Source organism: Hyposmocoma kahamanoa, unplaced genomic scaffold (assembly GCF_003589595.1).
Source record: "Hyposmocoma kahamanoa isolate Upper Pololo Valley unplaced genomic scaffold, ASM358959v1 100021, whole genome shotgun sequence".
NCBI classification, from domain to species: domain Eukaryota; kingdom Metazoa; phylum Arthropoda; class Insecta; order Lepidoptera; family Cosmopterigidae; genus Hyposmocoma; species Hyposmocoma kahamanoa.
Window position 1 is genome coordinate 6968274 of NW_020653200.1, and position 18483 is coordinate 6986756.

The 18483-nt window shown below is 35.6% G+C and overlaps 1 protein-coding gene across 1 annotated transcript in view; it reads right to left on the reverse strand.

Annotated features, from left to right (window-relative positions):
- Positions 1 to 18483, reverse strand: part of LOC113228351 — a 115001-nt gene that overhangs the window by 66874 nt on the left and 29644 nt on the right. The window contains exon 4 of the mRNA XM_026461620.1: positions 10681 to 10776. Within this exon, the coding sequence (XP_026317405.1) occupies positions 10681 to 10776 (96 nt within the window). The remainder of the gene's footprint in view (positions 1 to 10680; positions 10777 to 18483) is intronic.

The following is an 18483-nucleotide window of genomic DNA, read 5'->3' on the forward strand; positions in this document are numbered from 1 at the left end:
CCCTCTCCAAACGCAGCATTGATATTGCGGGCTGTTTCTGCCGCGTTAGTTCCGCGTCGGAACTCGTATTCAAAAATCACTCGAATTTTCGCAGTATCCATCTTTCTTGTCTAAATTGAATAACAAAAACAATTGAAAGTCGATATTCAAATGTTTCAAATTTAAAAAAAAAACCACGGAAACCATTTGAAAAAAGTTTCATTCGAAAACCTCAAACCATGAAGATTCTATGAACATTCAAAGAACCTATTGCAATAAAACGGCAATTTCATACTTTAACCCCTAATACAAAATAAAACACGTGTTTCAGGGTTTTTCAAAACAGCCCTTGGATAAGGATTAGTTAGGATATCAAAATACAAATACACTACACTATTTTGATTTTGATTTGATTTGATTTGACTAACAATATTTTGATAAAACCTTATTTACCTAAAGTCGTAATCGTTATATTTGCAGACTTGAAAGTAGTTTATTGGCCATATCTCCTGAAGGCAGTGCAATATAAAGAGCTTTCAAAAGTAAAGGCTGCCTCCGACTGGTCAGTATGCTTTAGTGCGCCCATACTGAAAGATGATTAAAAAAGAGTGACATTCGCAGCACTTTGTGTGCACACGTACACGTACATAGTAGGCATAGTATGACTGTCAATACAATGTACAATAGCGTAGAATGTATAATTTTTTAGGTACTCACATTTGCGTGATCGAAATCGCGGGCAAACGTTATTATTTATATTTTTCTTTTGTATTTTAGTAGTACATAAGTAATGTATGTAAAAATTTGAACCCTACGAAGTTACGGGAAACCGTTAAAAATAAAACGACGGGGTGATAGAAAAGAAGAAACTCAACTTCTTTCCTCAGACTATGTTGTAGTCCTGGACTCCCCAAATTTTCTAATAACACTTTGCCTGTCTGATTCTCCACTAACAACAGACCGCTACCAACGACAAATGCGAACGAAACCTTCAGCGCAACAGTGACACTGAAAAAGAGCTACGCCGGTGACCTTCTTGGAGTCTCGCCGCAACACCATAAAGATCTACCAGAAATATTGTCAACGCCACCGAGGACTTCAGTTAATGCATATTAGTCAAATTTCTCTCTTTATGTAAGTTTACCTTTCAACCAAAAGTCTGTCGTCCATTACGGGAATCCTGCACGAGATATTGGGCTACAATGTGTTTTGTCAACTTCGACCGTAATTTTTTCAAATGCGAGCTCGCATTTATAGCTTAGTTCCGTGGATAGTAACCCGAAAGCGGAAATTATATCAACATTTTCACAGGAAACTCGGTTTGCTTCCTTCGAGAACAGCTCGATGGCTCGATCTCGGCATTTATAAATGGCCAGATAGTCCATTTTACCCAACGTTCTTTCCCAGATTAACTCTGTATTTTTTATACTTTTCTGCCTAACCGTGTCTAAATTTACCTATGTAACACGCTGCTCACACCTCTAAAAATCAGAATCAATTTGATCTGATCTCTCCCAGCCTTTCTGTCTGAACCTCTTTGGTAGTGTCATTAGACCTTGTTTTGGGTGCCGTTGAGCGAACGTGAACTTGAGCGAAGTCAAAAGTACAGGACGCCTGGACGTCTAAACGCCTCGGTATCGAAGTACGGTAGTTTTCATTCTAATAAAGGCGTTAGGACGAGTCGCTCTGCAAACGTGTTCCATAAGAACTCTTGGTATCTGCCAGCTACCCCAAAGAACATGCTTGTCTCATTGTTACCTTCGAAAAGGAGTTTGAATATTGGCTAATTGGCTAGACTGTGCACTTGGCCAACTTTAGCACTCTATTAGAGGGTTCTTTTGTAGAGATATTTCTACTTTTAACCTCCTAAGGCCTCAATACATCAAAATGTACATAATATGTGAAGTGGTTCAGACCCAGACAATTTTATTCCTATGATCACGTAAACGCCTAGTGTCCATAATAATGAAAACATTGCATTTAAATTCAGCGCTATATATTATATCTGAATGACCGTAGGGTATCTCGAAAAACATATAGCTCATATAAAACTGAGGGCATACTTGCTTGGGAATGTATTTATATTTAGGACATTTTAATGTACATTGTAATTTGCTAGGTCTTAGGAAGTTGAGTCATTACTTCAAGGTTGCAATCATTGCTTTCTGTCTTATGGAAGTATATTGCACAAGCTTCAATCTTCATGATTCAGCCACCACCCAAAGTCATAACATCAGGTCCATTAAGTTATTCGGTTTTAACTTGAGTCTTATGAGGCATTGCATAATAATGCAATATAAATTGACCGCAACGGAAAATTAAGCATTACTTTACACCATTATCCCTTGCGCAGCAATTGTCATCACATTTCATTAGGTAAACTAATTTTCATAAAGGACACAGAAGAGCACCCGCGTCGAAAGGATTGCAATTTTGAAGATTATGTGCCCTCATAAATATTTTATATTGTTTATTGTCATATGATTTGCTATACTTGTTAGCGGATCATGTTTTTTACATATTTGTGGGATGTGGATGGGGAAATTACTTTAACTAACTTTAAATTACTAATTGATGAAATCAGGTCCATTTAACTGTGACAAATGAAATCAGGTCAATTTAATTATGATTTCCAGCCAATTGTAGATCTTTAGTAATTGAGATGGCGTGTTGCTAATAACTGTCCTAGCGTTATGTTTAGGTCATAGGAAAGTTGTTCCGGGACATTCATATGAGAAGTTGAACGAGCTATAATAGATTTGAAACTGTTGTAAAAGGGCAATTTTAATGCTTTTTAGATTCATCATAATGCTGTTAGCGATGATAGCTGTTAAACAGAAATTCTTGTCATTTCAGACATTTGACATCCCTGCTTGGTAATACAGACTGATTGTGGAGCTTTTATTGTTTGTTGTATTAGGATTGTATTCTTTTCAGTAGATAGTATAGAGCTTTACGCGACATCATGAAAGCCGGTGTGCAATCGCCTCGACTACGGAGGTCGTCAAACCCTTTGATATGATTCAGTCAAATGGTTGTTAAGCACTCGGAATAAAGTATGTATTTACACCTTTTATAAGGTCACGAGACGCGTATGAGTTGAGTTTCCGCCTGAGTATTTAACATTTTCAAATCTGAGTACTATCATCAAATAGGTAAATTAGACGTTTGACGTCATGTAGGACGACTATGTCGTTTATCTTCAGATTCAGTTACGAGTGATGCCATATACTCGTATTCTGCCTGCAGTTATTGCCATCTCATTTTATCATCATGCTTTGTCTCAATTATATTAAAAATTCAGTCGATCAGTTTGGCGTTGAGTATATTATTAAGTACAAAATTAAAAGATTGTTATTACCTACGTTAAGAGTTTCTATATTGTCAAAATAATTATTTTGTATGAAATCAATGTGGAGTTATTTTTAAATATAAAAGATTACAGAAAAGTCTCTGAGTTTACATTAAGTATCACTAATTGACATTGTGTAACTAGACACTTGCATGCTATTTAATATACGCCAAAATTGTTTGCACTGGCACTGTCTCTTGTTATATTCTGTTGTATGTACCATGTTTTAAGTAAATAAACGAATTATTATTATTATTATATCAAGTGTTCCAATAGACTTGGTTGGTTATTGTAAAACGAAAAACTATTGCATCGATGATTATATTTTGAAGCAGGAAGTTATTTACGCATACCAAATAATGTGTACCCATGATAAAAGTGTATCAAAAAGAAATAGCAGTAACCCACACGCAAAATAGGCACCTTGACGTCGAGTTGCGGACACCAGCCCGTTGCACCAAGTACCAAGTACCAAGACATAGCAGTAACGAAGTTAGTGAATTATCAACAAGAACATACACCGAAAACCGAAAATCTAACAAAAGAGCCGGTGAACGCGATGTGGCGCCTCCTCGAGCGGGTCAATCTATTACCCATACCATGCCTATACCTATGTACGCTACCTCCGTAATTAGTATTATTTAATAATCTTATAATGCGAGCATATGGTATATTTCTAAAATCATAACTAACCATAAAATAGTAATTTTTTTCAAAAATATTGTAATTTTTCGTCATTTAGTTAGCCTTTATCATACCCAGGGCAATATCTACTCAAAATGTGACAACTTTGTTGTGTTGTCTTAAAATCTGACCTAACCCCCATTGTTAATTTCTGTAAGGCTACGAGACTCTTGCAGCAAAATCGAGATGAAGATCAAGATCAGTCTTGATCTTGATCTCGAGTGTCCAATACCAATACCAGGTGTACTGACGCGAGACCAAGAGTGGAGTTAGTCTCGTCTAGGTATTAATTGGGCAATATAAATGTGAAGTCGACACCTGTGTTGTGAAAAAGCATGCATGGTTAATTTTCAAAAAAAATGTGTTTGCCCTTTAGGTAATAGTGTTTCCTGGATGTCACGCAATTATGTAAATTTACACATATCGGTATTCACCGTGCTAACGCCTATCCCTGAGGCGAGGAACGAGTAAATTCTATCGCCCATCGAAACTGTCTCCATGAGCTTGATCAATTACCAAGTTCATTGGTTAGCTGCTGTAGGGGATGATCAAAGGAGACTTCCTGTCATCATCGTTGAGAGCAATTTGTCTTTATTTTTAGAGGCTACTGAATTGAAAAGAAGAAGCTGAATTCAGGTAGTTGAACTCGCTCTATGGATTTGTTTTTTCCGCGGTTACGTTTGTATATAGAGCAATTTGATTGTTTGTTTGCATGGGTGCCGTTCACACGATGTAACAACAAATGTTGTAGCAAGGGATATTTATTATTATAGTATTTTTGTATTGTACATTTTAAGTATAATTCGGCATAATAAACTATTGCCTATTACGGCAATATGTTCATTAATTTCATCATCTATCTTTCAATGTTTTCGTTATACAACTTTCTTCTTGACATTAGGTTTTAATAGGGAATAAGTTCGGCAGAGCCATCGTCTTCTTGGCGAGTTGTTTGCTGTTTACTTTGTTGAACACATCTTTAGTTTTCTGATGACTTAGTTCAGGGAAATTTCGGAAAAGTCTTCAATGGTATGACAAGTTTTCGCATTTCCACAATGTAGGCAACCTAAATACGTTTGTTTGTCACCTGCGATTGTAGTCCCCAAAATGAATAACGAATATTTTGATGTCGGATCTGAGAAGCAATTCTACAAAGTCGCTCAGAAAAGCCAGTGTCGCCTTTGTATGCAAGACTATGATGCCTTCTTAAAGTTTTAATTGGGTAAATTGTGAAGTTCTCTTGAAAAGCGGTCATGGTCATCATCATGATGGTTTTCCTTTGTTCCGTGTTCAATTACTACATTTACAGCGACATCGTCGTAGAGATAATTTTTTGCAGCATTTTTCGTGATGAGTAAAATTGGTGAACCTTTAAAAAATAAATGATTGAAATGCTCTGTGTTATAAAGAGTGAATTTTGGAGTCGACTGTTGCGGTGTCACCTTTGTAGAAAGTATTACGCTTCTACAAAGACATAACGGTCGACAGGTTTCGGTAACAAGGTATTGTGTGACGCTCAGCATTCTCGATATGTTTTTGTAGAAAAATATTTATTGTCTTTGTGATAATACGGACAATTGATACAATGTTTCAATTTAATATTGGTTTTCAATTTCATGTCGCTTGTTACTGACAAAAAGATTTTGCAATCGAAAATGTAATGTTTTTTGCTGTTGCAATGATGAAATGTATTCTTCATTGGCACGTGGAACGCTTCCGTATATCGGTTGTTATTTTTTAAGGCTTTTTTTTATAACATCAAGTGACGGGACGAACAAGTCGTGCGTCTGATGGTAAGCAACACGCCTGTCCATAACAGTCACATTGCCACTCAGAGTTAGGCTATTTTTCCGATACTTTTGTTTGAAGTATAGTTTTTTTATTAAGGATATTGATGGTGAAGGGGATTTTTGTTATACGTGCCGTTGTTTGCGACAAGCGATGAGGTTTCTGGATATATTTTCTAAAAACTCTAGAGTCTAGAAACTCGAATTGATAATTGGATGCTGCTTGATGTTATAGAAAAAAAACAATAACGTGTCAACCAACAAGGTCATAGTTTTGCGAAAATGGCACCTTCCCATTTAGCCAATCAAAAGGTTAGGGAGACAGAATTACAGATTATGGAAAAGTATGGAATTTGAATTAAAAGCACGTGATAGGATGTAATAAGATACATATCGGCATACATATTAAAGTTTGATAATACAATTTTCAGCTTTAGCGAGGGTATCTATTACTCCGAGGGTTTATATTAGCTTTTAGTCTTGAGGTGAAAACTTTACTTTTCACTACACTTTTAAAAAAGAAAAATATTTAATTCGTTTACGCTCTACACCAAAATCATGAACTAAAATTCAATCATGAGCGTCTATTATTTTTATTGAATTTTCGCAGCGCAGCGATGTCTATGAAACCGTAGGTTTATCTAATTTGATGAATTATTATAATTTTAAATTATAATTGTCTTTTTTCGTTTTCGTGATTATTAGTAAGTCTTGTTTTGGTTCTAATTATATTGTTTCACTTATTGAACTTTTATTTACCTTTTGGCACAAAGTAGAGCAAGTACTGGCTATTTGAGTTTGTTCAGGTCACTCAAAGTAAATTAAAAAACTAGGTAGGTACTTTGGATGAAATGATGCACTTTACTCCCGCTACGTAAGGCTGTAATGACGTACTTTTAGAGCATGAGAAGTGAAAAGACTTTTTTGTTGTTTTTGATATTTAATTGTAAAACGAAAACTTTTGCTGTTGTGCTTGTTGTTGTAGGGGAATTAGAGTAGTAAGCACAACAATTCATAATTCCTGAGGTGACAACAGTAAAAGTTTTCATTTTACAAGTATATTTTAGGACAAACTATCAAAAACACCGTAAAAGTGTTTAGATCTCATTTTCGCAACACTATGATATGTTGGTTGACACGTTATTGCTTATCAATTTAGGAGCGTTTTCAAGTGGTCCTTATCAATTTATAATATTTTTGATAATAGTATAGAACCTAAAGGTGTGAAGTGGCATCAGATGCTGGCGATTCCTCGCGGAAGAACGGTCCTACTGAATAGGGCACCACTGACAAGAGCATATCGGACTGAGGACTTCGACGACTTAGACTTGTTGTTGACGGAAAGATTAACATATTTCCCTGTTCTCCGTGTGAGTTCAATATAATAGCTTTGTTCGTAATATGTTATGAAGTAACTAGCTGTAGCCCACGATTTAGTGCGCATATTACCGGAGGTCGGCCATAATTAGGGCTATCTGTATTTTAGACACAGCTGCACGGAACAAGGATCTTGTGCTCAGGTTGATCCATGTCTGCAGATGCTTGCCACGAAATACGCCTCCTTCCAGGTGGTCGTTTTCCCTATATTTTTCCTTGCATAATTAGTTGGAGCAAGTCGTATTTATCATTACGTATTATAGAACCAAAGTACAGAAGTTTGCGTTTTTTAAGGGTACTCAAGACCTCTAAATACATTAGGTACTAAAACGCAAATGAAATATATTCAAGTTTGCAAATGTAAGGAACACGATCTTCTATAGAAAGAGTTTTATAAAATACTACGATATCCTAACCTAAACCTTTTTAGGGGTTGTTTTGAAAGAACTCAAAAACGCGTGTTTATTTATTTTGTATTTCAAGTATCCAAACCAAGTTTGAAGTAAATCGCATCGCGCATTAAAAAGTTCCCAAAACAAACTTTAATATGGCATTTCACCCCAATTTAGGGGTACTGTTAAAAACTCTGAAACATGTGCTTATTACTTTTATATTGAAAATATCTACCCCTAGTTTGAAGCAAATCGCACCTTGCGTTCAAATTAAAACTTTATAGGACTTTTGCTGTGTCTCCATCTACCAGTGAATTCCCCGGGACCGTGATTGAGTGTATAATAATAATTGTAATATACGGTATAATATAATTTGATATAACTCAATATAACAGAATTTAATAGCATAATATTGAATTTTGATAATTTTGGCAGCACTGTCGCATTAGGTTAGCCTGGTATTGATAGTTGCTAGCTTGTGCATGTAAAATAAATAAATAAGTAAATAAGTGTAGATAATACGCCCACACTTTGACACACGGTTCTTGACAGTACAGCATTCACACTCCCTGATCGAATCACGAATAATCTTGTGGTGATATTAATATGATAGTCTGAGCTAAGTATTAATTTCGTAATGTTGTACAACAGACTGTAGTTGAGAATATCCATACAAATCAACAAAAGTAACCCGAGAGTGGTAATAAGTTTTTTAGATATTGTCTGTGTTCCTATTAGATCTGTGTGTCAGTATGTAACGGTAGTAGTAGCAGAGCTCCTTGTGAAAGAATTCGTTCAGGGTAGTACTGCCACCTGAACTATTTCTGTCGCCAAGCAGTAATGCGTTCCGGTTTTCATGGGTAAGGATGTTGGTGAAATTAGAGGCACATGGAACTTGTCAACTTATGTCGCAGGGTGACGGACTCAGTGCCAGTGCCCCTCAGTTTTTTGCGATTTAAAGTGACGTGTCGCTTTCCACCAGGCGCACGACTTGCTCGTCCAGATAATGTGAATATGTAAATATGTCTGTCATAATGTGAATATTTTTCTCAAACATGCTCGGAAATGTTTACGTTCAAAAAACGAACACATAAAGTTTGTCATTTATGGACTGTGCTACTTATTTCCGGCCAAGGCCTGCAAAGTAAGTATGAAAATCCATTACTGTCCGCTGTTCTGAACTTTTAAATATAAAGCATATGTAAACAGACAAAAGAAAATCTCATATACAGTCAACTGCCCAGGGTTTGCAATTGCGAGAGTTTAAAATACTTCTTACCGCTAATTATTTAAAAAAAGAAAAAGGCGGTAAAATAAACAAATATGCTTTGTGTTTCGTCGTTTTTTGTATTTTCGTCGTGAAAATTAATTCTAGCGAAAAGAGCGATAACTAAAATACAGTAATAGATAATACTCTGCCTAATTTAAAACAAAAGGCAATATTAGCCGTAGAAAACTGGTTGTCGGCTATGAACAAAGAAAGATACCAAATCATGAAGTTCAGCAGACTAGAACGTTATCTTTCAGCAAAACTGTCCTAACACGTCAAATATTACTGTTGATAATAATTAACATTTTTTTTTTCTTTTCGTATAAAAGATCTTCTTTTCTTTAGTCTTTTATTATTTCCTCACATTGTTTGAGAAAAGCATTATATAAGCATCAGTGGGAACGGGGATTGCTTGACTCGTATTAATACAACTCATACTCGTCCAGAAATCCCGGCCTTGTGCCCGCTAGGGGCGCTGTATAATTTCCCATACAAAATTGTGAAGTAATTTACGCGGGCGCTAACGACAACTGTCATGGTAAACTTATGGTAGAGGTACTGAGCTCAATCGAGAAGTCTGCAGACTATCTCAGTACCTACAAACTCCTCAGCTAAGTACAGTAGAACTAAAATGCTTAGGTTCATTGAATTCGTCGCAACGAGTATTTGATTTATAGATAAAGACTCAATTGACTTGATAGATGACAACACAAAACAATAAGCCTTTTACACCATTATTGCTTCGTAAAAACCACTTCTCCCAGGATCACTACTGAAGTACCCTTTTTCCAAAAAAAAGAATCATCGAAATCGGTTCACAATTGCCGCAGTTATCGCGTAACATACATGCAAAAAAAACATACAAAGGAATTGAGGACCTCCTCCTTTTTTGAAGTCGGTTAAAAAAAGGGTGTAAAGTAAAGTTCTTACCTTGGAGTTCGATTTTGTTATTTTTATTTTTTTGTATTTTCATATTTTCTTCTAGATTATATAAATGAGTTTTGTGAGAAGAGCAAAAATACAATTATGAACTATAGTCATGTAAATATACTCATGGAGTACTCAGCCTAATTTAAAACAAGAGGCAAAATTATAGAAAACAGAAAAGCACAAAGTTTTTCCAAGATGTACGCCAGAATCGTTTTTAATGTCGCGTAACGTCCAGAGATTGGCTCATTTTTTTAAAATTGGTGAACAGCTGCTATGTTTGGCGTTTACGCCACTTAGTATAGGGATAGCTCAATGAAACAACATGTGTTTACTTCACGTACACGTACGATACGTCCGCTCGCACCACTGTCTAGTGTCGTCGCAGGAACGGCCGGCCGCAGTGTAACTTATATAAGCTAAGTTGTGTCTAATGTCTATGGTACTATGTGCATACACTACATCTCTCCCTTTCAATAAGTACACATTGTCAATTTTTTATTAATTTTATCGAAAGGGAGTGATGTAGTGTATGCACATAATGTACCATAGACATTAGACAATATAAGTTACACTGCGGCCGGCCGTTCCCGCATTACGACACTAGACAGTGGTATTATATATCACATAACGATTATTAAATTCGAAAGTTATTCAAAATCGACAGCGGTTCCGATAGTAATTGAGGCTTATAGCACTTCCATTGCTTTTTTCTTCCGTGTTTTATTAAACAGTCTCTCTCTTGAAACGTTTTATTTTTACATAGGTATATTATTGCACTAAGGATGCGCACTATCGCATCTTTTTTCTGTTGGTATAATATTGAATTTAATTTAAATAACAAAGATAGTAAAAGATGATAAAGGGGAAAATGTTGGTACTTAAATAAGTAATCTAAAAAGATTCACTTACCGTCTGTAAGTAAAACAGGTAGACGAGATTGACAATTTCCACTAATGTTTCTAGTCCCATTGCCACCACCCACGGGAGCAGCATGAATTTGATGTCCTGGAAATGAAAATCATGTAAAATACTAGTGAAAACCAACTGTAGAAGGTGGACGTAGATAGTAATAACGGTACAGTCATATATATGAGATACCTGACCCCCTAACATGCCCAAACCGACCTTTTGGTTCTGAGAGCCATCTTACGTATTGAACAAAGAAAAAATTAAAGAATTTCAAATTTATTGTATAAGCAATACAGTGGAGTGTTGCTTGAAGATGATCAACATATTTTTAAAACCAATCCTACATTTCGTCGTTTAACATCTAAGTAAAATGGTCGAGCGGCTTGTTGCATGTACTGCCAGCTACAATACGCGTGGTTCGATTCCACGAGCACTGTTTTGTTTTAACGTTATATTTTTAACGGCATTGTTTCACTTTTTAATGTTAACGTTGACAAATCACAATATTTGCTCACTAGAAATTGTTGAAGGTGGGTAGGTAGATATTATTAATAAAGTGTATGGTGGGTATGGATAGATTAACAAATCCCGAAATCGCTCTGCAGTTTGCATACGATCGTGTCTTCTGCGATTACGCATTGTTCCATGTTTCGTTCCCATTTATCTATTGAGTTTAAATGCCGCACTTAACGGAATCATTAAAATTAGAAATTATTGTTCTGTATGAACAAGATGTGCCAATCAAAGAAATTGCAAGGCGACTTCATATAGCGGTAAGTAGACTCATTATATTTTTCACAGTGCTGCAGCTGGCTTCAATTTGCAAAAGAATCACCCTACCCTTCATTATCCCACGGGTGTTATAAAACATGTCTAACGAATCATTAAAATTTAAAAAAAAATCTAGCACAAGGTAAAATTCGAAACTACAATTATGTAGATGTATACAGTATTATAAATTGCTTGTTTACAGAGAAACACTGTCAAGCTGTGGTTCAATCGCGACAGAGCGACTGGAAATGTGCAACGTAATCAGCCGGGGCCAGCACCGGTAATGTTTACTTCTGCATCTAGTCGTCACCTAGATTGCCCTTTGCCACTACAAAATCAACTGCTCAACTTTATGAAACAAGGACCTTGTGGTGTCCATGTGAGACTCAATGCGTGGTGGAGATTTACGCTGGTCGATCTTGTGGTGTCCATGTGAGACTCAACGCGTGGTGGAGATTTACGCTGGTCGATGGTCACAGGCATGAAAGGCCGTTTACAGCAAGTGATCGATTCTGAAGGCTTTATTTTGCGATATTGAAGTGGTAATTCTGTAGTTTTTAATAATAGATTACATTATAGTTATAAGTCAGTAAGTTTCAAATAAGATTTAAACATGCTATACAAATGAATATTATTGGAAAAAGTAGTGAGATATCAAGTTGAAATCATTAAATATGAATGCGTGAGGTATTCCATTAATTAAATGATTGTTTAAGAATTTTAACCAAACCGGTTTTTTTACTTTTCATGAAGAATGTATTGACACTAACTATATCTACTTTTTCGAACGTTTGGTCAATATAGATACTATTGTGAAAATTATGTTGTGAGTTTAAATAACCTAACCTAACCTCCGGTTAAAAAAAACCGACCTCAAAAGTCATTCATCCCCTAGTTTGCCACCCTTAGAGGTGGAACATTTTCTTGAAATTTAAATGGGACCACATCTGAGGTATCTTCTTTCCAACAAAAAAAGAATGATCGAAAGTGGTTCACAAATAGCGGAGTTATCCCGTAACATACATACAAAAACAACATACAGACGAATTGAAAACTTCCTCCTCTTTTTGAAGTCGGTTAAACTACAGTAGTTACTGATATAGGCTGTAAGTATTTTAAATATGTTTAGTAATTAAAATTTAGAAAAATATTTCAAAGTTTTAATGAATCAATTATTTTTTGTGAAATTACTTACTAGTTTGTTATATTTATTAATACAAACATCGAACACTCAGAAAAAAATCCTTCGATCCGGTCGGTTTCGAACCGACGTCTTCTAGCATACCGTACCAGACGCTATACCAACTAAGCCACGGAACGAACCAGCGGACCTCACGAATTTTTCTATGTGCTTGTTATCACATCTTTGTATTTTGTAAGACGTCGGTTCGAAACTGGCCGGATCGAAGGAATCTTTTTTTGAGTGTTCGATATTTGAATTAATAATTATTAAAATATTTGTTGAATTACTCAAGAAGGTTACTTTTATTTCAATCACCAATTGTTTCTGGGAGGCAGTTCATTTTCAGAATCTAACATTCTTAGACAATCCTTACAACTATCCAGAGATTAAAACCAAAAAAAAGCAATATTATATAGTCCTAGCTAAATAATATTTTATTTTTAATGTGACTCGAACCATGCTTGCGTCAACTTGCAAAGCAATCCTTATACCGCTAGGCCACGACGTCTTTATTGTAGCTGCTTGAAATTTGTATCCTGTATTTAAGTAAGTACTCTACATTAAAGATCAAATTGGCTTAAAAACTTCATTACAATGTTATGCACTAACGAGACGACTAGGGAGCCATACCAAAATACATTTTACGTTATGTTTGTTTAACAATTTTTTCCATATTTTTGGGCTTAGAACCAAAAGGTCTACAAAGTCGGCTTGGGGGGTAAGGTATCTTGTGTATATAACTGTACCTTCTAAGTTGAAGGTAAACTTATGGAATATTGTTCAGATATCACGTCCTTGATGTCCTAACTTTAGCTAATTAGTTTATGTTTATAATATTCAATGGAAATATTAATAAAATAAATAATTAAGGTTACTTGTTTATCGATTTTTACTAATCTTTGCAAAGTTTAATATTCCAATATGTCGAACAATCTCGCATATGCGGTTCCCACCTCTGCAGTGACTACACCCAATCGTTGTTATTTATGTATTGAAAATTAATTTTTCAATACATTGATTATTGCTGTACAATAGTCAGTTTCTTTACACTAAAGTTAGAAGCAGTGAACTCTCCCATAACAGTCCATTTATGATGTAATTGAATGATAAATTTAAGCAATGTAACGCTCATAGGGATGTGTTTAATTCGAAAATTAATTTATATAAGACGCAATCGCATACATCGCTTGAGTTTTAGTTTTTAATCATTTTGTGCATTGACTATGATTTTGAGTTATTTTATATTGTTATAATTTTTATTTAACTATTGAAACAAATCGCTGTAAAACTTTTATTTATTTATTTTTTACATTTTTGTTTCTTTCGTTTTAAATTATAGAATGCAATTTTACACTAACTTGTTACTAAAACAAATACTATCGTGATGTGTACACTGTTTCCGAAATGTGGTCGTCTATTAATGTATTAAACTGTATCTATCGTGTTGATTGAGTACATTCCGTTTGTGTACATTTAAAATAAATGAAATAAAAAATAAAATATATATTTTTTTATAAAATTGATACGTTCCACTGCTGGGCACATGTCTCATCTCAGACGACGGTTTAGGCTAGTCCGCCACACTGGCTTAACGCGAGTTGGGGAGTTCACACGTTTTTCGAGGGTTGTGAACCTTCTTTGACGTGCAGATTTCATCACGATATTTTACTTCACCGAAATGCTCATGGTATATTTGAAATTAAATTTCGCACATGAATTCCGAGAAACTCAGAGGTGCGAGCCCTTTGCTAGAGAGGCTCTAAGGTCATTAGGCTACTGGTAGCCTAGAAGCCCTGGGGCTTCTCTCCCTACACTCCGAATTACTCAATTACCAACTACAAGTCCAAATGGTACGGAGGTAGTCGTGTGAATTTCACCTTATCAACCTTAACACATCCAAAACATTACAATAAATAAATTTGGAGACAAGAATCTTTCAAATGTTTTAAAGAATACAAAACTCATGGTCACCCTGTTTCATACTTCTCTAATTCACTTACTCTATGAATTCTGGTAAGTACTCAGGGTTTATTTATTTACTACACCACGAACCTACTACTAACACTTCGTATGTTATTCATATAATATGGCATAATATTCGTACGTAATATATTCTATTATGCATATATGTCTGGAGTAGACATGTGCGCCGATCGTAAAATTTTGAGTGCGGCGGCGGCGACGTCTGGCAGTTTTTTGATCGACGTGAAAACGGAGTGCTGTATAATTTTCAGGTTTTAAAAAAACAGTAGGTACATAAATCAACCTTTGTTCTCATTTTCAACGTTTTTTACACTTAGTCTGGAGACGTGTTAAGCGGCGACGTTAATGAATATCTGGGCGCCGTTCAAGTAACCAAGTGGCGCAGAAATGAACAGGAAGCCGTCTTTTGATATCGGACGTCAAGATTCTCTTTTCACAGTGGTACAGACTTTTATCACGTGCTTGCGATATACATAGTCACTTTTTAAAAATGCAAATTTGTTGCTTTAAAGCAACATACATTTTTAGGCCCGGGTCATCGTACCAATTTATACCCTTAGTTGGGTGGATTCGGGGCCTATGCAGCCCCTCATCACTGCGACCATCAACTGATCTATTGTGATCTACCCTTATCTTAAATCAACATTGCTAATACTTTTGGTAGTATCGAAAATTATTACAAGATTCAAATATTCATTGTAATGTAATAACTTATTTATTTGCAAAAATAGCGTGCATTCTTTATACAAATTATTTCATAAATATTTAATCACTTTCAATAACTTTGTATTAAAATTAACTAAATTTTATATTCAAAATATAATTCTTCAATTAATTCTACTTAATTAAAATTGCCGACGACCTTATAAATACCCATTTCGTTTCAATTCATTTATTAAAGTAAAAATGTTGCAAAATATCGGAACGGAAATTGACTCTCAAAATTCAATCTCAAAAAAAAAAACACTGCTTAGTAACTGTGAGGGTGTTTATAAATTAAACTAGCTATCCAAAAAATTTGTACAGTCACGAAAACCTACTAACAAGCCATTTCTTCTTATACAAGTAGGTATAATAAAAGCTAGAACCAATTATATTAACCTTAACTATTAATGCTATTAATATAAAGATCGAACTTAGAAATTCCTTCGATCCGGCTGGATTCGAACCAACAACTTCTAGCAAACCGTGCCAGATGCTATGCCAACTAAGCCACGGAATGAACCAGCGGACTTAACGAATTTTTCTATGTGCTTGTTATACATCTTTGTTTTTGGTTTTTAACGACATTTTTTTACTAAAGCGCCATTTGTGAGAAATCTATTTTTTTCACGGCATGTCATACATTTGTTTTCCATGTGCTGATTGAAAGCATCACTGTTTCTTCTGAGTTGGAAAAGTAAATCCTCGAATCTTCTCATCAAATCCTTAATTTTAGGGAAAATAAAAAAACACAGGTTGCAAAGTCCTGACTATGTGCAAGATGGGTTACGAATTCTACTTTTCCGGAGACTTTTTGTTTTGAATGCTGTGTGCGGAGGGTTGATGAGGTGCAAGGGATGCGGCCTCTCGGGCGTCTCTCTCGAATATTTTCTTGGATAGCGGGTAAACAAATAGTGGTGTACTACAACTCAGCATTTACATACCTTTGTCCATCCTCAAGTGGGATTGTGCAAACGGGACCTGCGCCAGAGAAAAAAGCACGCAATATTTTTTTACTCCTGCCTGCTACAATTTTGTCGGGCTGTTCTCGCGTCTGTTGTTTTTTTTTCTAGTTCAAAACAATAAATCCGCGTTTCGTCTCCCGTGACGATATTATAAACAGCATTCGAATTTAGTAGCAGTAGAGCTCCTTGTGAAAGCGTTCATCCAGGGTAGTACTACCACTTTACCTATTTCTGCTGCCAAGTAGTAATGTCAGCATTACTGTGTTCCGGTTTTGAAGGGTAAGGGTGCTGGTGAAATTACAGGCACATGGGACTTGTCAACTTATGTCTCAGGGTGACGGGCGCAGTGGACCTGTTATGGACAGACGTGAAGTTTACCATCAGGCGCACGATTGGGTTCGTCCCGTCACTTGAAATTATAAATAAAAGAATTACCGTGATCGTACTTTGCAACATCTTTGAGCACCATTCAACCCGAGTTTGGTTTTGTTCTGGCGTCAGATCAGTTCAGTTTAAATTCTTTTTGGATCTGATCTTTTTTGAATCTGACTCATGCCGATCCCCATATGTCCTCGAATTGTTTCATAGGTGGTACGACGCTTGTCTTCAATAAGCCATTTCACAGAGGCCACAACTTTCAACGTTCAAATTCCGCATACTACATTGCCTCACAGTACATAAATGAGGTACTTGTCTTCAAAAAGCCTTTTGACTTCGAGCGGCACAATCTTGAGGAGATAGAGCACTTTTAAAATCATAGAAAATGAATGCTCTAACATCTTTTCTCGATAATTGGACAGCGCTACGCCTTCCGTGTTGTCAACGATCCTCATGTAACTGAGCATGCGGAGTCGTTACAGACGGAGTGAAAATATTTGTGTTTTCCATCCGTTACTCTCATCTCTGGACTGTATTCGCACTTTCCATCAGGCGCGGTGCAGTCATTTTGCCGTCACAATAAAAAAAAAATTGTTTGTTACAAATACGATGTATTCGTATATTGGTGAATATTACAGATAAGGAAAGTTGTAGATTTCACTAAATACAAGATTTTCACTCTTGCTTCCATTTACGTATTTGTTCGAAATATGTAGACTAGTACGAAAATTGAACATTTATGTCGTCGAACTGTAGACTTTCAAACATGTAGCTTAAGAAATAATTTGGCTTTACCTTCAACCACATTACACTTAGTTCAGACACATACCGTATGTGTCAATAAAAATGTATAATAAGATACCAACAGATATAAAAAATATAGAAAACGAGGTAATATTTTATAAGAGTTCCTTATAGAAAAATGCCTATATGATGTTAAAGAGTTTTTAGAAAGTATGATTGTATTGTGTGATATGAGGTTTTGTTATAATAGTGTTTGTTTTAATTATTGTGACAAAAGCACTTTTGACATATTATGACTTTATTAAACGGGCGTCACTGAAAGTTTTGCACTTTTGGCTTTACACAACTATTCGAATTTCGAATAGTATATTTTTTTAAAGTAGTAGTAGTAAACCTGTGTTTTTTTAAGTACTTGGCAGAGCCGTCCCAAAGGTGCGTACAGTACTCCATGCTGCTTCGGACCTGAGCTTTATACAACAGGTATCGCAGCTCTGGAGTAAAAAATCGGTGCACCTTGTTCAGGATGCCAAGCTTGCGCGACGCGGTACAGATGACGCTCTCGATATACTCTTTGTTGCTCATGTCCTTCCGGATGCTCATCCCCAGTAGGCTGAGCTATTTATTTACTTCAGTGCTGTTTCGTCACAAAATAATACTGTAGCTTAGCCAAATATTGGCATATGCATAATGGCGATCTTTTACTGTGTTTGATTGTGTGTGATTTCTTTAGGTCATTTTATGTAATTTTATTCAAGTTTAATAGTTTCTAATGGTCAGTATGGTCACTAGTTAGTTGAAATACGTTTTACCTTGTTATAACACCTCTACGAATGTCATATGTATGGGAGCAATTAACTAAAAAAAAAGAAAAAATGTAGTAAAAAAAAGTAATATTAAAAAAAAATATTTTATTTAAAAAGTTATTGATGTCACTTTACTTATTGTATAACGTACTTTCGATATAAGTATAAATGTTTTTGATACCTCATATATTTACGAAATAATCGTCTGGGCCAACATAACGATTACATCCTATGTGTGTGTGTGTGTGTGTGTGTGTGTGTGTGTGTGTGTGTG